The sequence below is a fragment of the Tamandua tetradactyla genome, chromosome 19 (assembly GCF_023851605.1).
Source record: "Tamandua tetradactyla isolate mTamTet1 chromosome 19, mTamTet1.pri, whole genome shotgun sequence".
In the NCBI taxonomy this organism is placed as follows: Eukaryota; Metazoa; Chordata; class Mammalia; order Pilosa; family Myrmecophagidae; genus Tamandua; species Tamandua tetradactyla.
The window spans coordinates 22,705,319-22,729,630 of NC_135345.1; the positions used below are offsets into that span (position 1 = coordinate 22,705,319).

General features: G+C 37.8%; 1 protein-coding gene across 1 annotated transcript in view; it reads left to right on the top strand.

Annotated features, from left to right (window-relative positions):
- The window catches only part of LOC143663084 (cytosolic beta-glucosidase), a 133,059-nt gene extending 126,149 nt beyond the window's left edge, over positions 1–6,910 (top strand). The window contains exon 5 of the mRNA XM_077136509.1: positions 4,298–6,910. Within this exon, the coding sequence (XP_076992624.1) occupies positions 4,298–4,500 (203 nt within the window). The 3' untranslated portion in view covers positions 4,501–6,910. The remainder of the gene's footprint in view (positions 1–4,297) is intronic.
- Positions 6,911–24,312: the final 17,402 nt, after the last annotated feature.

Consider the following 24,312-nt stretch of genomic DNA (forward strand, 5'->3'; position numbering starts at 1 on the left):
TTTTCCCTTGAATTCTTTTGTATCCTCCTAAGGGGCTACCAGAGAGGAAAACTACAGAAACTCACTAAGAGGCTGGTTATTTTGCTGGTGTTCATAATATTCCATTTAATATTTATAGCAGTCCTCGGAGTTGATATTTGTGTCTCCACTGTACTCATGAGGAATCAGAGGTCTCTTTCAGCTCCTTAATCATGCAGCTGGGACTCAAACTTAGGCCTGTAACATTCCTTTTATCCAAATCTTCTGTGCTACTTTTTATAGATTCTTGAAGATATTTCAAGCTACTCTCTTATGCTTTATGCAGAGTGAATATGGCTGTTTTATAGTCTGTGTCTGACAATCCTAATAACTGAGATCTTTGTGTGTGTGTGTTTTTTCTGTTGTCTGGTGATTCTAGTAATTTTTTTTCTTTATGTCATCATTTTTCCATGCATGCCTTATTATATTTGATTATGTGCTGATGATCATACTTTAAAATATTTATAATAATAATTGAAATTTAACATAAAGAATGCTCTTTCAAAACTAATTTGGCTGTATTTCTGCCAGACACTTGCAGTATAGTACTTCCAGTCTGGGATTACCTCAATGTAAGATCCAAGCTTGTTGTTTCCTGAAGCCATCCCAGATAACTCAAAACTTTCTGAGGACTGCCTCACTTCTGGCTCACACTTACCCTGAGGGAGGGCATAGTGCTTTGGGGTCTTAGCTTCTTGTATGGAGAGTCTCAAATTATAGCTACTCTTGTGTGGTTCTGGGCTCTGACCCCCCCTCCACCACCCCCCCACACACTTAACCCCAGAAAACAGGAAAAGGCTCAGATTTCTTAGGATTGGTATATTCCTTCAGACTAAAGTGACTGCCATCTGAGGCTAGAAACCTATCTGTTTCCATTATTAGTTTTAGCCAGGCAATTCCTTACTAAATTGTCAGTTTTCTCGCATTGTAAGGATTTATTTTCAAATTGTGTCCAGTCCAGCATTTTTTTTTACTTATTTACATTAGGAGGGCTTTTTTGAATAATATAGCCTGCAATGACCTGAAAACAGACAGGCAGAGGCCTCTATTTTTCCTTTTCACTTATTTGTGTGTCTCCTGTTTTCCTTTCCGTGAGGCCACTACCTTTTGTGCTGCCCTGACCCTTTCCAATTTATTCTCATCATAGGAACTCGAGTTTATGTATGAGTGGTTTTTTGGATAGCTGGGTGGCTCTGCTGAGTCAGAGGTGTTTTGTAAAAGTCCAAGACAATACAGGCGTTTTGCATAAGTCCCAGGCAATTTCAAAACAAAGGCTCTCTCTGTTTGTAAACTGAGGAGAAATAAATCCCACTGATGCTGACAAAGGAACACTTAATACCTTAGTTTGCCAGTCTACTATGATATGTACCAAAAAGTGGGTTGGAAGAAGTGCCACATGGAGGCATTGGCAAGGCGATATTTTGTCCCTGTGTTCTATAGCTGGTGCTGGCTTGCTGTGGCCCTTACAGTTCCATGGTTTGCACCTCTGTCTCTCACCACATGGCCATCTCTCTCTCCTTGTGTTTGTCTTTCTGGTTTCTATTGACTTCCAGCTTTAGGCTCCTTTGGCTGCCTCTGAATTTCCACATTTAATAAGGCCTCCAATCATATGGAATAAGGCCAACCCTAATTCCATTTGGCCACACCTAAATAGAATAATAGAAGATCCCAATCACAGATAATTTCCCACCTTGACTGGTAATGCATCTTCAAAGTGTCCTAATTATAAGTGGGTTCATATTCACAGCCACTCCAACTCAAATTAAGAACATGACTTTGGTTGGAGTACATAAATCAATCTATGAATTGTGAGTTGTATTTGTGTGATGTAGAGCACAACACTGGCATAAGTTTCTTATGATGAGAATAGCTAATGGATTTAGCTGTTCTAATAGAACAGGCCTCTGAGTTTGTGCACAGAGTGCACAAATGCAATGTTAGCACAAATGTTATTTGTAACCAACACCATAGCATAATTGGTAAGGCTTGGATATTTTTCTCCTTTCTTCTTTATATCCAACCTGCTGACTGTGAAACCCTTTCCACCGGCACTGAAATCCAAAAGCAAGCACTCAGTCTTGGATGTGTTTCATTTTTATCCTAGTGTGCATTGTACACAGCCACATTTCCTGTCAGTCTGAGTTTACTTTGCCTCTTACTCTAGTTAAAGAGAGAAAGGGAATTCACAGAAGTGTTTTTTTCCTACCAAGATTTGGGACCCCATAAATCATGTCACTAAGAAATGTGATGATAGTTCTGTTCTTGAGGAGATTGGATGAAGAGAGGCGTGCAAGTTCCAGAATAGCTTTGTAATTTTCCCCCAGGTTGGCACAGAGAGAAGGATTCCAGCTGGCTAGTTCCTCAGCCCTAACTAGGTAATTCTCTACCTGAGTGTTTCCATGATGAAAATGCAGAGACATCCACTACTGTCACTCAGGCAGTTTAGTGCCTGCTGCGGAACTCCTGGTTGTTAACAATGAAATTGTCAAGGTTTCCGTTTTGTTCCCATCCAAGCAGACAAGGCATCGTTTTTATCCCCTGGTTTAGCCCATGAATCAATCTTTTTGTACGTGATCAGTGGGACTGTACATGTTTTCAGAAACCGTCTGGTTTCATACTTGGCAGGCTTTCTTGTGGGACAGTATTTCTGCAAATGGGAAGGAAAATATGTAGATGATCAGATGCCCCCATATTGAACTATAAGGCATACAAAGGAGATTGCTTTTCTCTAGTCAGGTATTTGGATTTGGTCATTGTGATTTCTGGAGATATGCCATCTAGTACTTAAATTAAGTTTTATGGAAAAAATATCTTTTAAAAAGTTGGTATTTCCCAGATTGTGGCTGACAGAGAGGAGAGGAGGCACAGACGGCAAACGTGGACAGGTAGGAGAAGAAAGAATATGTAGTAGATGTTTCTATTCCTAAAAAAAATTAATGAACTTGAATGATAGATTTTCCATTTCCCAATAATACTTGATTTAAAAAGAGCCAATACGGCCCTGTTTAATTACTGTCTTGAGGTCATCCATACATCACATTCTAAACAAAGCACTTTGCAAGCCTCCATGCCCAAACGTAGAGGGGCTAGACATCAGCTGAACTGTCAGGAACCCTTTGTATATGGAATATCCACTCCCCCCTCAAAAAAAATCCCAAGAAGATTTGAAGACCAACTTGTGTAGAAGTATAAGGGTGTAGCAATTTTAAGAAAACTAAAAAACGCAGCTTTATACCATAGAAAAATTAAAGGGCTGATCTTGCTTTGCTGAATGATTAGCTACAGGATACGTTTTGGTTGAAAACAATCCCAGTGCAATTAAAATGTGATTTAGTATATAAATATTAATTTTTACCTAGCTTATTTAGGAATATGTCTATCTTATTCCTAAAAAAGTTATGTTTAACTTATTTGGTAATATGGAAAGCAAACCAGCTTTTTAATTTAATTTCTAAACTGAGAAACTGATATGAGGGCATTCCACAGATTGGGTTTACTTATTTTGGTTTTGAAAAAAAGTGCTCAATGCAAAGAGTCACACAACCTCAAAGTCCCAGATATGGGAAACTAATAAAAATGAGTTTGAGTCCTTGACCAAAGGATTCAGGGAATTCTCTTACTTTGGCATCTTAACAAAAGTTCTATGGAAGGTCTTTGGGGCATCTGTAAAGCCCTGCAACTACATAGAGGGATGCCATAGCATTTTAATACTTACTGAGTCTAGGACATGGGTAAGCCTGAGCTGTGTGCTGGCCCTTCTTATTTTGGAGGCCCTATTTCCAGAATTATAAAATATGCCTCAGTTTGTTCGTAGGGTCAGAAAGTAAGTAAATGATGGGGCTTCCTCAGGTGTGCTCTCATCACCTCTTCTGACTTATCTATGGGCCCTCTGGACTACCTGGAGGCCATACTTAAAGGGTAGGCTCTGACTTTACTGAATGTACTTCTAGGAACCAGGGAGGAACTGTGTGTGTTTCTTTGTACCTGAAAAGTGTTAGGTGTTGAAAAAATATTCGTTGGGGAAATGAATGAATAAATGTCAAAATGAATGAATAACCAAGCAAAGAGAATAACACACAATATAATTCTTCAGTGAATGTTTTACTTGGTTCTAGCAAAAAAAGCTGGAAAAGGGGATTAAGAGAAGTTGTTTTCTCTTAATTTTTTTCTTCCACTGGGCAGGAAAAAAGACCCAGACTGATCATTAAGTATTTTGTCTAGGTTCTTATAAAACCTTGCCAGAAATGGTAATTTCTCTATTTTTTTCTTTTAATTATAGCTATCCAACTTGATAAAGTTAATCTTAAAGTATGTTGTATGTGGTCTCTTCTGGATAATTTCGAGTGGACCCAGGGCTACAGCAGCCGGTTTGGTCTTTTCCACGTTGATTTTGAAGATCCAGCCAGACCCCGAGTCCCTTACACATCAGCCAAGGAATACGCCAAGATCATCCGCAACAATGGTCTAGAAGGATGTCTATAGAAATGGTGACTGGAAAATATCACCTGGAGAAGATGCCTTTTGGAAGGGAAATCTGCTTTGGTGATCTCTCAGACAACCTCAAGTTGCCCTTTTAATCACTATCTATTAGACCATCTGTGATTATGGATCCTGGATATGTAATGCCTAGGGCTTCATTTAATGATGGTCTTTAATCTGTTTGTATTTGGGATAATGAGTTTTCTTGAAAAAGAAATAGAATTAAAAAAACCACTGAAACTGATTTTTATATCAAGAAATCATGTAGACTAGGAAACTTTCTTTTAAAACTCTTAAATTTTTTCCAGGAAAAGTAATGCAAAACTTGTAAAGATAATATGCTTATGATATGCCTCTATCATTGCATACCACTTATAAGAATACTTGTTAATTGGCCTACTTAAAAGTGTGTCTATTATTATAATCGTAAAATTTTTTTAGCAAAGGAATTAAGTGGTAATATATTTAATACAATGGATTTGTTGACATATTTGGTATAGATTTTATGTGATTGAATAAGTACATCTTTCTCTTGTCTGATGACTTTTTGAGAAATAAAAAGTATTTGAAATATAGGAAATGTACTCAAGTGTTAAAATTTAGCAAATCATAAGATTCCTACTCCAAAGTGACGCCAAATTAAAAGCAAAGTAATAACAGTGGCTTGGCCTCCATTTTTGAGTAAATTTTTTATTTAAGATTTATATGAACGTCATTGATAAAATAAATACATGAATTGAATGGTCGAAGTGTAAGCAAAAAAATTGTGACATTGATTATTGAAATTTCTGAATTGCATAAATGAGGCTGATTGGAAAGGGAAGTTCTACTTGGGACAGAAGTAGATAAGAGGTTTCTCCTGGACTCCATGACCTCCCTTTACCAAACCTTCCACTGTGTGTGAAGTTAGACCCCTCACATATTGTGGTAATATTTACGGTTTTAGTTTGCCCGAGATGCTTTCACAAATACTACACAGAGGGGTGGATTAAACAATAAGCATTTATTGGTTCACAGTTTCAGAGGCCAGATATCCAACAGCAATTTAGCAGCAAGGCTTGATTTCTCCCTGAAGACTGTAGTATTCTAGTGCTTGTTTCTGGAAATTCTTGGGTTTCCTTGGCTTTCCTGTGAAATGGCAATATCCTCTCTTTTCTTCTGCTCTTCCATTGCTCCCACACCCCAACTTTCAGCTTCTGGCTTTTTATAAATCCTGCAGTAATACAGATTAAGACCTACCCTCATTCTCTTGAAAAATAACAGCTTCAAGAGGTCCTAATTACATTGGGTTCATAGCCATAGGAATGTGGATTGAGATTAAGAACATGTCTAAATTGGAGTACCTAATTCCACCTACCCCATTTGCTAAGCACTCATTAATGTGTGTATCAGGATTGAAGCCAAGAGGTTAGTATTATCATCCCCCATTTTGCAGAGTGAGAAACTAAGGTGGCCTCTTCCTCAACTCCTGTAAATATTTGTTTACTGGACTCACAATCTGTGGCATCAGTTCTATTCTGTGTCCAGCACGCTGTAGGTTGGGGTACCATGGAAGTCTTTATGCATTTTTTTTTTGTATGCTGTATGGTGAGGATCACATTTAATTATTTTTCCATGTGAGTTTTCCATTATTGCAGCACCATTTGTTCAATTTTTGTTTGTTTGTTTGCTTCTATGTTTGTTTTGGGAAGTGCGTAGGCTGGGAATCGAGCCTGGGTCTTCTGCATAGCAGGCGAGAATTCTACCACTGAGCTACACTTGCACCCCCTTTTTATGCATTAAAATTTCTTTTTTATTAGAGAAGTTGTGGGTTTATAGAACAAACAGGCATAAAATACAGGATTCGCATATACCACCCCACCACCAACACTTCCTTCGGTGTGGAACACTTGTTACAATTAATGATGACACTTTAAAAATAATTCTACTATTTTTTTTTAACAGCAGTTACATAGGTTACAATTGATGAAAGATTATTAAAGTAGTTCTATAACTATTGTCCATAGTTTAGTAGGGTATGCATTTACTAGTAGAAGAAGCAAGGAAAAAAAGGTACGAAATTGCCTTGTGTAAGAGGAAGTAAAGAAAGTGGTTTTCTGTATTTTTACTCTGCTTCTCACAGGAAATGGCCAAGGAACTGCAAATACTTTGACATTCTCATAATGTTTTGGGCCCTCAGTAGATGCTGTGTCACTTTTTCTTTTTTAATCTGTGGTCAATTTCTGGGTCGTTTTCATGTTCAAAATCAGGGAATTATTTACAACAAAGAACACACACTCAGTTATTTTGGATACAGTAAGGAAGAAATAGTCATTGTGGTTCAATAAATGTGGATGCACTGGGGGAAATTATATTAAGATTAAAATGTAATACATAGGAAATTCTATTACATCTTTGCCTCTGGTTTGTTATTTTTATTGTTCAATGAGACATTATCTCACAATTTGTGTTCATTTAAAAAGCACATTTCTAAATCTTATTTCATTCCTCTCCTATCCAGCCTGTCTTTTTCGTTTTTACCGTGTTATCTTATTTACAATTATGTGCCCTCTTATATTATCTTGCAAGACAACTGAGTTTTCCTTTTAATTAGGATGCTGTTCTGAATATTGCTTATCCTACAGGGCATGTTTACAAGTTTTACAGTAATATAAATGAGTGTGGTATTTTCCTTACTAAAATCAGAAAATTAATATTCACACTATAAATAAAATGACCTGTCACATTTGGCCTACCAGGTGAAATAAACATCCTAGCTGCTGGTGCCAGAGATTCCTCCCTGTGCAGGGACCTTCTATAGTTTTCTGTTTTAAAGGTTGGTGCTTGGTCCCAGGGATGGGTCATATAAAGGGTACTTTGCTAAATAGTCCTGTAGATTAGTATTCTCATGAGCTTAAATTGATAAAACAAACACCAACCATACACCTAACAGCCCCCTTAATATTTCAGTTAATGTTATTATTAATTGCCTATATTAGCATTTAAGAGCAAGATTGATTGGCTTTGACATGCCAAGGAAAAAGAACTGGGTTGCTTTAAATGGAAAAAAACAGGAGTTGTTCATTATACTTAAAAAAATCCATAGATACTGTATTTAGATGATTTGAAGGTCATTGGAGTATTATAAAGCATGTTTTATGTCTGTTTTATCTAAGGGGAAACTTGGATATTACAATTATGGATTGAACCCACTTGTATTTCTTTCTTCTTTTTTTCAAGGAACATGTGAACACATGTTATTATCATCCTGAGAATCTCTTTTAAGAGAATTAATATTGCGATAGTTTTTATTTTAGGACAAATCATTTCCAAATTACTAAAAGCATAAGGAAAATTGCAGTAGCCAGTTTTCATTTTGATGTGTAGGACTCTAGTTTTATGACTCCTGAGAAAATCAGGAGGAATTGTCAGCCTAAGCCCCTTATTGAGTGAGATGGTGAGTTCTCATTAAGAAGCCACTGAACTGAGAAGCTGGCAACCTTGGTATGTGGCAATGGAGTGCCAGTCATCTTTTGTGCTCTGGAAATTTGTGTTTGGCCTGTAGCTTTTAATTATTTTTACAAATGAGGGAATAATACCTATGGTTTTAATATATTGAAAAAATTCCCCAATACTGACTGACCAAAAAGCAGATTTATATGTTGATCCTTAAACACTATTTCTATTGCGCAGTGCTAAGCAGAAAAAATAGAATACTGAGCTTCATTACTGAGAGAGCAGAATATAAATCAAAGCTGATGGAGTTAATACTGTTTAATTACTAGCAATACACCTCACCTGGAGAACACATTTTCATTACTGATCACAATATTTTAGGCTCTAGTTGTCCTGGGAGGGAAGAATGCAGAGCACAAAACAAGACAAGACTTAAAGAATGAAATTAGGGGAAATTCTTTCATAGGGCAACTTTATGGTGGCCTTTAGAATTACAGGTTAACCAGGATGAAGGAAGAATAAAGTTTGTCTATATGGCAGTAGGTGAGATGAGGAGATGGGTAGAAGGTCCGAGTTATGGTCAGGGGGAAGAGTGGTTCCTGATGGTTTCTTGAAAAGTTTATAAAGGACTATTGTCATCAGTTTTCCAAGTGTTTGCAAGTGTCACTCAATTGATGACAGGTTACTGTGAGCTTGCCTGAGTGACAGTTGGTATCTGATATGAGACAAATTATAATGTAATCACCAGGAGTACAGGTTCTGTAGTCAGTTCACCTGGTTTTAAGCCAAGTGATCAAGACACTAAACTTTCCTGTGCCTCCATTTCTCCATCTGCAATAGTACTAGGAATAGTACTAATAACTTCCTCATAAGGCTGTTGTGGGGGGGTAAATAAGTTGATAGATGTAACATGCTTAAAAGAGATCTTTGTACATGTTAATGGCATGATTAAGTATGAGCCATTATTTTTATAATCATAGAGTTGAAGATGTCTAGCTGCCTAATCAATATGTACTTATTAAAATGAATTGTGCAATACTTTATAGAGATGCAATACTGCAGGCAAGACAGTGCTTGCTCTGAAGAAGCCCAAGGATTGCTCAGCAAACTAGGAGGGAAATGAAAAATGATAGCAGACAATGCAAGGGGAATATCCCCCTGGGTAAGAGCTTTATATGAGTAGAGAAGGGCGAGTTCACTGTGTGCTAGGGTGGGTAGGGATGGCTTCATGGAATATACATTTGTGGGGTGAAGAAATCAATGCTCAAAAGAGGTATAGTAGAATGAGTTATATACCCCACCCAGCAAAAATAGTTTCTTCATCCCTGTGTGCATGAACCCATTATAAATAGAACCTTTTAAAGATGTTATTTTTAGTTAAGGTGTGGCCCAACTGAATCAGGTCGGGCTTTAATCTGGGTTGCTGGAGTCCTTTATAAGCAGAATGAAATTCAGACCCATAGAGAAAGCCTAGGAAGAAGCTGAAAGTCAAGGGAACCCAGAGGAGAAAGAAGACTTTGCCATTTGCATTGGCCATGTGACAGAAAACCAAGGACCAAGGATTGCCTGCAGCCAGATCCTGAATGTCTTGGTGTTTGAAGAGAAAGCATCATCTTGCTGATCCCTCCCTTTTGTGATTCTCATACCCTCAAAACCGTGAGTGGATAAATTCCTGTTGTTAAAGCCAATGCCTTGTATGGTATTCACTTTAGCAGACAGGAAACTAAGACAGAGGATAACAGAAAATAATATAAGTGAAAACATGGAAGTGAGAAAGCATAAAGTCTGAGTGTTTGTGTGTGTGTGGGTGGTGGTGATGTGGGGGTGGGTGGGCAGTAGCCAGGCCAATTCTTGTTGGGGAGGAGAGTGGGCAGGTCAGAACCAGAATGTGGAGACTCTGCTGTTCTTCAAATAAGTTCGGGTTTTCTCTTAGAGAAGGGCTGAGGGTTTCTGAGCAGGATAGTAATGATTTAAAAGCAACATTTTGAAGGATAGCAAGGGAAGTACAATAAAGGAACCAGATACAGTTTTTCCTGTTGCAGAATATCAGTGAAGTTCTAATGGCCCTGTTTTGGGTCTAAGGGCACATATGAAAACTTAACATAATTATAATCAATGGATCAAAAGTAAAGGGAAACTTAAATACACTTTGGTTTCTTGGATCAGATCCTGGAATGAAAAAAAAAAAGACACTGGTGGAAAAAGGGTGAAATCCAAATAAAATATGTGGTTTAATTAAATGACACTTTAACAATGTTAATTTCTTGGTTTTGATAAGTATTAGCTTGATAAAGCTGATAAAATGCAATATATCAGAAATGGGTTGGCTTTTACAAGGGGGATTTATTAATTTACACACTTACAGTTCTTTGGCCCTGAAAATGTCTAAATCCCCAGGCACCAACAGGCAATGCTTTCTCCCCAAAGACTGGCTACCAGCGATGTGAGACTCCTGTGTCAAATGAAAGACACACAATGACATCTGTTGGGCTTTTTCTCCTGGGGTTTTATTGCTTCCAGCTTCTGACTTCAGTGGCTTCCTCTCTGTTTCTGTGGTTTCTCTCTGTTTTCTGTGTGTCCTTCTCTCTCAGCTTCTCTGGCTTTTCTCTCTAAACTTTGCTCTCATATAAGACTCCAGTAAGAAGATAAAGACCCACGTGGGGTGTGCCTCAACTGAAATAAGCTAATCAGAAAACTCCATCCCTAGTCATAGTAGGTCTACACCCACAGGAATGGCTTAGCTTTAAGAACATGATCTTCTGGCATGCATACTCCTTCAAACCATCACAAGTGTACTGTGGTTATGTTAGATCTTCATTAGAAAAAGCCGAGTGAAGGAAATACGAAACTCTCTATGTTCTCTTTGCAACTCTTCTGCAAATGTAAAATTATTTTAAAATTAGAAGTTAAAGAATATATATGTATTTTTGAATACGATTTGCAATTAAACACAAATTTAGTTGTTTTCATATAATACATTAAATATAGATATTATGATCTACGTGCATAAAGATAAAATAGAGAAAAGGTATAACAACTGTTAATATTTTGATACTTCCTTTTTCGTGTGTGTTGTGGTATTATAACTAACATTTTTTCTTCTTTTTCATTTGTTCCCACTTTTTCCACATTCTTCTTTTATTTTATTATCAGAAAAATATTTTCAAAGGTAAACTTCAGTGTTCAAGGTGATTGAAAGGACACTTGCTACTGGAGATGGAATGGTCAACAATGACTGTGTAAGGGAACAATGGTACAATAGAAATTGGCAAGTTAATGCCCTTTATTCCATTTAGATGATACTTTAAGTACATGTCAACAAACTTTTCTTAAGTACCTGCTACAGTCTTGAGATATTTAAAAATTAATTGCTTCCTCTTCTTTTTCTATAATAGCCAATTTAAATCTCTGTCACACATAATGGTTTTTGTTTGTGTGACCTTCTAGATCGTGAACAATTTGAGGTCTCAATCATCTTTAAAGTTCCAGTACCTAGCACAATATTTGGCATACATTAAGTGATTTAAGAATGTGTACTAAATCAGTCCTAGAACATACACTAGGTAGTCAGATTCTTATTTGTTATGGAAACTTCAGGATGTGGATTTAACCACTCAGTCTTCACACAAACTCCATGAGGTAAATTCTGCACTTATTATCCCCATTTTACAGATAAGAAACCCGAAGCAGAGAGGAGTTAAATAACTTGCATAAACCACAGAACTGGTAAGTGCTGGAGGCAACATGGAAACCCATACAGACTGTTTCTAGACATCAATATGCGACTTCATAGTCTCTCCTGACAAGGTTGAAAATTTATTTGTCATGGGTAACTCTGGTACATGTCTCAGCCATAGTAGAACATTTCAGAATAAGATGCTCTAAGCCTTTAAAACTTTAGCTGATTTTCCATACCTCACAGAGTGGTAAATGTGTAATCTGTTTCTTTCCTAGGTATACCATTATCTGTACTGAACATGATTTTCTTTGCCTTGTCACTTAGCCAGGCCATTTTTCTTTCAAATCCTGTATCAGCAAAGTTCTCCAGAGAAACAGATTCAGTAGGATCTGTCTGTCCATCTATCTACCCATCCATCCACATATATATATAAAATCTCTTTAAATATACAAATACATACACACACAATCACACATGTGTAAAGAGATTTATTTCAAGGGGATTGCCAAGTCTGAAATCTGTATGGCAGACTGGAAACTTTCTGGCAGGAGCTGATCCAGGAGTCTTGAGAGAGAATTTCTTCTTCCTCAGACAAACTTTAGCTTTACTCTCAAGTTCTTCCAAACTATTGGATGAGGCACACTCAGATTAAGGTAACTTTACTTAAAGTCAGCTGATTGTAGATGTTAACCCCTTCTACAAAAATCCTTCACAGCAACATCTAGATTTGTGTTTGAGTGATAATGGGGTAATATAGTCTAGACAAGTTGACACAAAACTAACCAGCACAAATCTTGTCTTCTAAAAAGTCACTTTTCCCAGCAATGGCATTGATCTAAACAAATGTATTCCTGAGATATAAGTGCTGCATGTTCAGTCACTTGTTGAGCAGGGTTGGAGTTAAGCTGTGGAAAATGTCTGATAACCCTAGGCTTGGCCCCAGCTCTGTCACTTATGGGACGTGTAACCTCAGGCAATTTACTTATGTTTCTGGTTTTTATTTTCCTCATCATTAAAGTGAGAATGAAATACAACTACTTCATAGGACTATGTTTAGATTAAATAATAAGTAAAATAACTTAGTACATTGCCAACTAAGTAAGTGGTAATTATGGTGTCCTTTAGGTGGTAGCCATTATTATTTTCTGTTAATTTAAGTGCAAAAACTCTAAAATTAGGGACATAATTTTAGACAATCAGCTCTTGCTACTTACTCACCTTATTTTCTTATTGCTTTCATCTGCACCAAAGCAGATAATTTACTGAAGGTCATCCACCGGAACCTCCAAGAAAGCAGCTCATCTTTCTTTCTGGTGGGCCCTCCTCATTATCGGATGGCATTTAAGGTTTAGTCTTTCCTGGACTAGAGTTCCAATCCAATGCTCAATTCCTCTGCTACTTTTTCAGGTCCATCCTGCCCAGGGGTTGCTTTCTAGAAAAGTGACCACCTCCCACTGTTGCTACCTGCTGAGTGATTATTTGAGAGCTGTTTTGCATGGAATATAATTCCATAGTGGGCTCCATATGCTTCTTGCTCCATGTTGTGCAGAACTGAAAATATTTTATTTACCACTTGAGTAGCAATATAGATGCCCAGGAGAGAAGTCAAACTGTGTTGTAAATGTATCTCTTTCTTTTTTCTTCCTGAAAGTTCTAATACTCACTTCTTACTGCTTTAATAGACTGTGAATTGATATGAGCGCAAGATGGAGTTAGTGAAGAGGTTTGGCCAAGAATAAATGTTTCCTCCTCTCCATTTCATATTTTCTTTTACAATAGAATGGGCCCCTGAAAACCTTCCAGATTCTTTATCTTCTGATTGTACTGTCTATTATAATTCTTCCTGAAGGCAAACTTCTCTTGATTGACTTTAAATTACATTTAATCCTGTTAGGACCACTTTTTATTGAAAGACATGCATTGTGATGGCATTGATGAGATTCCAGAAGCAGGAATGCCCAGTCAGAGGAAAATAAACTCTTGGAACTTTCTAATGCTTGTCATTTTCACACTGGGCCCAGCTGTGTAGCTTCTGGAAGGCTACAGAGAATTGAGGTGTTCAGTGCAGATGATAGTGGACTCCAGGTGGTATGAAGAGCTCTCCACCATAAGAAAATAATCTTTTGAACCCAGTGGATTAAGAACCAAAGGCCATTTTGTTCTAAGACCATTTAATTCTATTAGTGAAAAACCCTGGCAAGGGGAAATTGCCTGTGCTAAAATCTCTGCACAAATTAAAATAACAGGTCTAAGGGGGAAAATAGCTCTATAAAAGGCTTTATCACTCTGGTGGATAATAATATCCTTTTCACATTAGGATCTGAGGACCTAAAGATATAGGAGACTTTATACAGAGCATATGGGCTTTCTTTACTCAACTGTAGCCTGTACAATAAACTTCTTCTTGGGTGCTTATTTGATGAATTTTGATTCTGTGCCAAAGTATAATTTTGTTCTTATCCAGGAAAAGTAAAAAAATAAAGTCTGCATATCATTACTGTGTGTTGACACCTTACAAGATTGATGCCATCTAAAAGCCCCATTTTGGCTAAATGTATTGCATGTGTAAGTTTCCTGTAATTTGCCTGGGTTTTCCTGGCAACAAGTCCTGTTAATATTGCTGTTTTGATGTGGCATGTGGAATTTATTTAAATGCATACTTTGGTTTAGAAGAGATTCATTAAAAAGAAGTGGATAGGCAAAAAAAAAAAAAAAAAAAGCTGTCAGCACAAATACTGTTCATTTTTCAGGGTGACAGAATTCAGAAGTCCTGAGGATTGTAACTGTTGAATAGCTAATATCACATACCACAACATTACCTGCATGGTGAGCCCTTCTTACTGATTGGGTGGCAGCTGTTAAGTTTAAAGCATGTACTACATTTCCCTATCTTCATGACAAAGACAACATGAGCAATGGGCTGTTAGGCATTTGAAAATTGGGCCATGTAAATGAATAAAGGCACAGATCATAATTCTTTAAAAGGATGATGACAAAGTTTATTGTAGAATTAAGCAGTATTGAAACAGATGACTTTCTGAGCTCTAGCAATGGACTAGGGTTTCTCTCACCAGTTTATCTCTTTCCTAACCTAGAGAAGCATTGTTACGATGGTAACCAACTGATTTTATTTTTCCCCTGCCTCCTTCCCCCTTCTTTCCTTTTACCTCCTTTCCTCTGTCATTTCATCTTTCCTTCTTTAGTCTCTTCTTCTCTCTCTATCCTCTCATTTACTTATTCACTCACTCAATCACCCTCTGATTCATTCATCAGATATTTGTTAAGAACCTGTCTTGGTCAGGCATTGTCAGGCTCTGAATCTACAATGTCAACAAGACAGACATGGGTCTTGTCCTTAAGGAACATAGAATTTATGTGGCAACAGTATTGGATTACCCAACAGGGAAACCAAGCCCATGCTTAGGACACCGTCAAAGAAGCAGCACCCCTCCCTTTTAAAGATAAGTTTGATATGTGATAATATTTGGATTAAGGTTTTAAAGCAGTCACAATGGACAAAATCAAAACTTTATTGAACTTCCTAAACTTATTTTAAAGTTTTGATTTTTTTTTTTAATTTTGAAACCCATATGGTGTTAGAGGAGACACTATTATCTTGTCAGAGCTTAGGGCCTCTAAAAGTCTTAATAGAGAACATGTGGGGAACAAGTAATTAGACTATGACATTGAGCAAGTAATTAGAAGTGTGATGAGTACTGTAAAGGAGAAATACAGAGTGCTATGGAGCATATGACAGAGGGGCTTAACCTCCCTTCTTTTTCCTCTATGAAATCCAAGACATGCACATTTTATTGCAGTGGAATGAAGAACTTGGAAGAGTTGGTCTTTATAGTGTCTAGAATAGGCAAGAGGTGGAAGGAAGTTATCATTTTTTCTGGCTATCCATGGACTATAAAAAGCACTGTCTTAGGAAAAATGAGAAGGAACTAAAGTTCCCAGAAAGGTACCTGAATAAGAGCAAAGTTTTTACTTTAACAAAATTGAAGTAGTAGTATATTGGTTGGTCTCTAGGAAGTTTGATGTACTATGTCAATCACAGTATCACCTAGGCCACCATGTTTAGCATATACCCGTAGTTCTCAACAGTTAGTGCACATCAGAATCACCTGGAGGGTTTATTAAAACTGATTGCAGGGGTCCCCCACCCACAGTTTCTGATTCAGGAGGTTGAGTGGGATTTAAACAATCTCATATCTTGCTAGTTCTCAGGTGGCACTATTGCTGTTGCTGCCAACACTGAGAGTCACTGGTATATGCCAATGAGTCAACTACCCTTGAGAATGGGGAAGTGAAAAGAGCAATGGCTTGAGAAGCACAAGGCCTGAGCACAGCTTTCAGCTCTACTCTTAAACTTCCTTGATCTTCATCTTGTCTTTGAATATCTCTGAACATCATCCTTCAACTGTAGAATGGGTGTCCCTATAAGGAGGCTGGTATGAGGACCAAATTATACCATATATTTGAAAGCATTTTGTAAACTGAAATAAACCCTCTGAGATTGAAAACTTTTTCTTTTCTCCCGTCACATCCATATATCTAGACAGTGAGTCTGATGAGTAAATGCCCTCAAACTGGGGAAAGTATCCCATAGGGTTGCAAAAACAACTCTCTGATCATGGATGGTCCTGGTTACAGGAAGAATTCAGTTTGGATTATTGATATGCTGTAAATCAAACATTACTGAAAAAGTGTTATGCTTCCATTCTGTGGTATTTCTGTAAGCCCCTGTCTGTGTTGTGTTTGACAATCTACAAATTTTGGTGAGTCAAAATTGATAATTTTCGGAAGATGGCGGCTTAGTAAAACGTGCGGGTCTTAGTTCCTCCTCCAGAACAGCAACTAAAGAAACAGAAACAATATGAAACAGCTCCCGGAGCCACGACAGAGACCAAAAAGACAGCGTACCCCATTCTGGAATGGCTGAACGGGCAGGGAGAATCCGCTGCGGTGAGATACCTGAGGGGCGCGTGTTTTCCCGGCCGGGGCGGCTGGCGACTGGGGTCCCCTCCATGCACGTGGCTCCCTGGTCTGACTGGGAACGTTGGATAGTGGGGCCCTCCCGCCACGCTTGGCGTCTCGGGCCAGCTGGGCAATTTGGACCGGCACTCCCCCAAGCTGCGGTGGCTGGTGACCCCCCCTCCACACGCGGTTTCCCGGGCCGACTGCGAGATTCGGATTGGCAAGTTAAAGGAGCCACAGCATCTTTTACTGGTGGGACCCGCAGACAGACGAGCGCCACGAGCGCCACCTACTGGGCAGGAAAAGAAAAACAGTGCCCAGAGATTTCACAGAAAAACTTTCAACCAGCCAGATCCCACACCCAGGGAAATCTGATCAAATGCCCAGACACCAGCAGAAAATAATGGATGACGCTCGGAAAATTGAAGATATGGCCCAGTCAAAGGAACAAACCAATAGTTCAAATGAGATACAGGAGCTGAGACAACTAATGCTGAATATACGAACAGAAATGGAAAAACTCTTCAAAAACAAAATCAATAAATTGAGGGAGGACATGAAGAAGACATGGGCTGAACAAAAAGAAGAAATAGAAAATCTGAAAAAACAAATCACAGAACTTATGGGAGTGAAGGACAAAGAAGAAAAAATGGAAAAAACAATGGATACCTACAGTGGTAGATCTAAAGAGACAGAAGCTACAATTAGTGAACTGGAGGATGGAACATCTGAATTCCAAAAAGAAACAGAAACTATAGGGAAAAGAATGGAAAAACTTGAGCAGGGGATCAGGGAACTGAATGACAATATGAAGCACACAAATATACGTGTTGTGGGTGTCCCAGAAGGAGAAGAGAAGGGAGAAGGAGGAGAAAAACTAATGGAAGAAATTATCACTGAAAATTTCCCAACTCTTATGAAAGACCTAAATTTGCAGATTCAAGAAGTGCAGCGCACCCCAAAGAGAATAGAGCCAAATAGGCGTTCTCCAAGACACTTACTAGTTAGAATGTCAGAGGTCAAAGAGAAAGAGAGGATCTTGAAAGCAGAAAGAGAAAAACAATCTGTCACATACAAGGGAAACCCAATAAGACTATGTGTAGATTTCTCAGCAGAAACCATGGAAGCTAGAAGACAGTGGGATGATATATTTAAATTACTAAAAGAGAAAAACTGCCAACCAAGACTCCTATATCCAGCAAAATTGTCCTTCAAAAATGAGGGAGAAATTAAAACATTTATAGACAAAAAGTCACTGAGAGAATTTGTGACCAAGAGACCAGCTCTGCAAGAAATACTAAAGGGAGCACTAGAGTCAGATATGAAAAGACAGAAGAGAGAGGTATGGAGAAGAGTGTAGAAAGAAGGAAAATCAGATATGATATATATAATACAAAAGCCAAAATGGTAGAGGAAAATATTATCCAAACAGTACTAACACTAAAAGTTAATGGACTGAATTTCCCAATCAAGAGACATAGACTGGCAGAATGGATTACGACCCAGCAATACCACTGCTAGGTATCTACTCAAAGGACTTAAGGGCAAAGACACAGACAGACATTTGCACACCAGTGTTTATAGCAGCATTATCTACAATTGCAAAGAGATGGAAACAGCCAAAATGTCCATCAACAGACGAGTGGCTAAACAAACTGTGGCGTATACCTACGATGGAATATTATGCAGCTTCAAGACAGACTAAACTTATGAAGCATGTAATAACATGGATGGACCTAGAGAACATTATGCTGAGTGAGTCTAGCCCAAAACTAAAGGGCAAATACTGTATGGTCCCACTGATGTGAACCGACATTCGAGAATCAGCTTGGAATATATCATTGGTAAGAGAGACCAGCAGGAGTTAGAAACAGGGTAAGATAATGGGTAATTGGAGCTGAAGGGATACAGACTGTGCAACAGGACTAGATACAAAAACTCAAAAATGGACAGCACAATAATACCTAAGTGTAATGTAACTATGTTGGAACACTGAATGAAGCTGCACCTGAAATATAGTTTTTTGTTTGTTTGTTTGTTTGTTTGTATCTTTTGTTTTTGTTTTTTTCTTTTTCCTTTTTTATATATATATTTTATTAGTATTATTATTTTAATTCTCTTCTCTATATTAACATTCTATATCTTTTTCTGCTGTTTTGCTAGTTCTTTTCCTAAATCGATGCAAATGTACTAAGAAATGATGATCATACATCTATGTGATGATACTAAGAATTACTGAGTGCATGTGTAGAATGGAATGATTTCTAAATGTTGTGTTAATTTCTTTTCTTTTTTTTGATTAATAAAAAAAATTAAAAAAAAAAAGTTGATAATTTTCGCAGTCATATCCAATTTTGGGTGAATGGATGAAGTCTCTTGGTCAAGTGTGGCTGAACCTCTCTCAAAAGTGATAGAATGTCAGGAAGGATGGTATTTAATACTGAAAAACACAAAAATAAAACAAATCATTAAGGCAATTTGCACTGTATGAAGTAACTTATTCCTGTCCATGAGCTTTAAATATTCCAATTATCATTTCTATTTTCAGACATATTTATCCATTGTATGGATCATTTTATTCAAATTTATTAAGGATTTAAAAAATCAGACTCTAAACTAAAAACCTTTCAGTCACTGGCAGCTAAAAACGAGGCACCATATTTTACTGACCACTCTGCTAGTTTGAAATTGTTGTGGACCCCAGAAAAACCATGTTCTTTTATCCTGATTCAAGATTATTAGGTGGAATCTTTTTGATTAATTTGTTTCCATGGAGATGACCCACCCATGGGTAGAACCTTTTGATTATGTGGTTTCCATGGAGATGTCTCCACCCATTCAAGGTGGAGTTGCTCACTGGAGTCCTTTAAGAGGGAATGATTTTGAAAAGGTTCAGTTCTGACACAGACAGACAAATTTGGAGATGCAGAAAGAGATTGCTCCTGGGGAAGCCATTGGATGAAGCCAGGAGAGAAAGTTAGCAGATATTACTATGTACCTTCTCAGTTGACAGAGAATTTCTGAATGTCATTGGCAATTTCTTGAATGAAGGTATCTTCTCTCGATTTCTTAGTTTAAACATTTTAATGGCTTTAGGGCTATAAACTTGTAACTTAATAAATTCCCTTTATGAAATCTAACCCATTTCTGGTATATGCTTTCTGGTAGCGTATAAGAAGCTAAAATAGAGTTTTGTACTAAAGAAGTGGGATGCTGCGGTTTGCAAATACCAAGCAAATATGTAGGAATGGCTTTTAAATGGACAAGGGGAAGATTCTGGAAGAGTTGTGAGGAAGTTGATAGAGAAGGCCTAGAATGCTTTGAAGAGACTGTTGGTAGAAATGTGGACTCGAAAGATATTTCTTTAAGGCTTTAGACAGAAATGATGCATGTGTTATTGCAAACTGGAAGAAAGGCAATTCTTGCTTTAAGTGGCAAAGAATTCAGCCAGATTGTGCCCTGGTTTTGCATGGCAAGTAGAATTTGAAAGTGATGATTTGTGGTACTTAGCTGAAGAGATTTCCAAACTGAATGTGGAAAATGCAGCCTGGCTTCTTGCAGCTTATAGAAAAATGTGGCAGGAAAGAGGTAAGCTGAGAACTAAGCTAGAAATTGATGCTCTGGAAAATTCTGGAAAGGGAGAGCCCAGAAAACAGTGCCCCACATGAGGATTTAGCCAAATATAGAACCAGTCAACCATTTCAGAAAAAGTCAGGATTGGAGAAGATGTTATTCAGAAGGATTTGTGGCAAGTCCTACTGTCTGATGGGTATGATCCCCATATACTGCATACAAAACCAACAGGAGTGTTGTGGAACTGGCAGTCTAGACTAAAAGGGACAGAAAAGGGACAAACTGAATGAAAAATAACTTCAAAAGCAGAACTGTGGAAGCTAGGGTCTGAAACCAAAAAACCTCAGGCCAGGAAAGTGAACCCACCCATGCAATTGGAGAGGGTGAGTTTGTCCTGAAGGTAGAGGGCGAGCCTTCTGTCTTGATGAGGTGTTCCAGGCCTCTGAGACAGTGGAACACATTCCTTGGGAGGGTGGGGAGAGCCTTACTGCCATTCCATTGTTCTGAGGGGGTTGAGCATATGCCCTGGAGATGGCAGACAAATTTTGCCAAGTGCTGCCCTAGTGATTAGAGACAGTGGAACTGAGTAAAAGGTGGTCTCCCCAATGTCCGCCAAGGTTTCAACCCTCACCCTGGTGAGCAGGGTCACTGCTTAGGCCCTTGGAAAGTGCCACATCCTAATAGAAATCTAGTAGAATTTGCCCATAGGTCTGCAGAACTGTTTGGGTCCAGCGACCCCTGAATTCTTTCCAATTTCTCCCTATGGAAATAGAAATACTTATCTTATGACTATTCCTCCTTTGTATGTTGGCCACACATAACTTGTTCTGAGTTTTTTAGGTCCAGAGTCAGAAAAAAATTTTGCCTTAAGACAGACCATGTCTGTAGCTAACTTTGATGATATTTTTCATTGTTTCTGAATTTGTATTGCATTTTTTTGGTATACTTTATGGCAGGGGTCACATTTCATTCTTGTTTCTTGTGAGTATCCTATTATTGCAGGACCATTTGTTGGATTTTTTTGTTTGTTTGTTTGCTTGTTTGTTTGTTTTTGGGAAGTTCCTGGGCTAGAAATCGAACTCCGCATGGCAGGTGAGAATTCTACCACTGAACTACCCTTGCACCCCTTGTATTGTATTTTTATTGTTATTGAAATAGTCTAAGGCTTTGTGATATTGTAATGGAATGAATATATGTTGTATATGGAAGGAACATGTCTTCTTGGGGTCCAGAGCGTGGAATGTGACAGTTTGAAAACTGTTGTGTACCCTAGAAAAGCTGTATTCTTTAATCTTGATTTAATATTAGGTGGAATCTTTTTAGTTAGGTTGTTTCCATGGAGATGTGACCCATGCAATTTTGGGTGGGACCTTTTGATTAGGTGGTTTCCACCAAGTGTCTCCACCCATTCAATGGGAGTTGCTTAATGAAGTCCTTTAAGAGGGAACAATGTTGGAAAAAGCTTTAGAGCTGACACAGACAGAGAAGTTTGGAGATGCAGAAAGAAAATATCCTGGGGGAAGCTGTTTGAAGAAGCCAGGAGAGAAATCCAGCAGACATTGTCATATGCCTTCCCAGCTGACAGAGAAATCCCTAATGTCATTGGCCCTTTCTTGAGTCAAAGTATCTTTCTCTGGATCCTTAGTTTGTACATTTTATGGCTTAGAATTATGAACTTGTAACTTAAAAAATTTCCTTTATAAATGCCAACCCATTTCTGGGATACTATGTTCTGACAGAATTTAACAAACTTAAACAACCACCAACTATCAAATGTGCATTATCTTTAGTCTAAGCTGAGCCCTGACCATGCTCACCTGTTCTGAGACAAATAGAAGATTCTGAGGCCCAGTAAAAGTCTGAGCATCACTGTGTTCTGAAAGCATATATGTGAGATGTGCTATCCAGAAATACTTTATTTGGCCATTAAACTGTTCATAGAACTTATCATTTTCAAATGGTGACAGAAAATCATTGAGAAAATCCCAACTGTCCAGGAATGACAAAGAGACCTTCCCCAACCATCGATTGTCATTGTGGTGGTTGCTCTGAAGCCTGGGTATATGCAAAGTGACTTGCTAGATCAGCCTCAATGTTTTACTAGAAATATGGTTTTCCCTCAAGCTTTGGGGTACATATTTACTTGAGTTTTAATAATAATGGCTGGGAGATTTCCTATAGACTCAAAATTGTTGTTCTATAGCATTTCCATGAGAGAATAATAGATGAGGTGAGAAAACATATTAATAAGTTCAGTATTAATAGAAGGTCATTGAATTCAGTCCTCAACTCTCAAATTGGTGTTCCATCAATGGCTGAAAGATGCAAGGCCAAGTAAATAGCCTGACTCCAGACTCAGTGAGAAAGGGTTGAATTTCTTGCTCCATAACCCACCAGTCCTCCATTTCTGATAATTTTTCAGAGCCAGTTTCCTCATTTACAAAATTAACTTAAAAATATATTCTTCACTGAGGTATAGTAACAATTACCTGAGGGAATGCTCCGTAATTACAAGTAGATGACATGTTCCTTTAGGGAAGAGAGCAAGGTCTTTATCCACTTACTAAAGAAATCTTTTATTGAGTACCTACTATGCACTAGGTAATAGGGATATAAATAAAAGCCAATCTCTGCCTCCAGTGTGTTACCCACCATGATTAGCTTCATGCTGAGATTGATGCTTAATATACTATACTAGATGAATTAATTCAGTGAAAGTTTCATCTTTTGCTACTTTTAAAAGAATACTATGGTGTGTGTCAACTCCTAAATTCAACTCCCACACCCTTCCTAAAATATGTGCAAGTTTTAACATGGACACCCTATTATTAAAAAGATGGAATGGTAAAATTTCTTCCCAGTCTTACATGTTATAGTACTTCCTGGGGACATATTTGATTAAAATTTGACACAAGGAAAATTCTATTTTATACACGATGATGATATATATGCAAAGGACCATGACTATGTTACTATCCTAGTTTGTATTCTTGAAGCTTGGTTCTAAATTTTTGATTTAGGTGTTTTGCCACAATGATGTATTATATGTTCTAATATAGCAGCTAATAAGTTCAGATATAGTGGTTTGAAATTGAATTTCATTAAAAAAATAAGAGCATAAAATGTCTTCCTAATAGTCTTAATTAGGGAAAATGGAAGATCACAGTATTTCTCTATTAATGCACTAACTTAGATAATTGGGATAATATGAAATGCATAGTGAAAAAAAGTAGAAAGTTTGGAAGCCAAAGGAAAAATAGTTCACTGCTCTCCAGTTTCTAATAATTTTGTGCCTGGTCCAAGGAGGGTCACCAGATGTAGGGCATAACGTCTTAAAGCAATTATTCTCTTTCTTGTGTACGAGTCAGTATTGTCCTACTGTAGCTCTTGTTTTGGAGTGACTGCTTCCCTGGGAAAGGCATTGTTCCCAATCTTGCTGCTTCATAACAACTGCCATTTGTCCTGATTAGGGCATTGTACAAAGACAGTGCTTCCATCTCAGGGTTCTCACTAATCTCTCTCCTTTCATCCAGCAGCCTCCCAGTTTCCCAGAGAGCTCTGCCTTCGCATTTTTAATTATATGCTCCTAAAAGTTGATATTCATGTATTCTGTATGCTTGAAATCTCTGTTCATACCATTTTATGAAGGTCTTATCTTTCTCTTTTATATCTCAATGTGGTTGGGGAGTGAAATCAGACTTGTTTTCCTAATTGGGAACCACATGGGGCACCCACGCGATGATAACTATACCCAGAACTCAATTGCTACCCAGAACTCAATTGCTACCCAGCTCTAGGAAACAGAAGGTCGCCATTTTGTAAAAACATAGAAAATGCTATCAGGCATTTTGCAGAATTGTCAATCAGAATACAATGGGCACTAATTGCTTCTCCCACAGCTGTTAACATCCTTCTTCAGTGGCCAAACAACCCTCAAGACAGGAACAAACTTTCTAAGGCATCTGAAAATTTTCTATAAACCTAAGTATAGGTTTCCAAGGTAACATCTGTGATGAATTGCCCATTGATGAGCATGAATGAAGAGCTAGCACTTCTGAAGAAATAAAATATTTTAAATTGATAGTTTTTATTATACCTAAAGGATATAATGATCAGATAAATAAAATTTGATAATATTTAAAATTTGG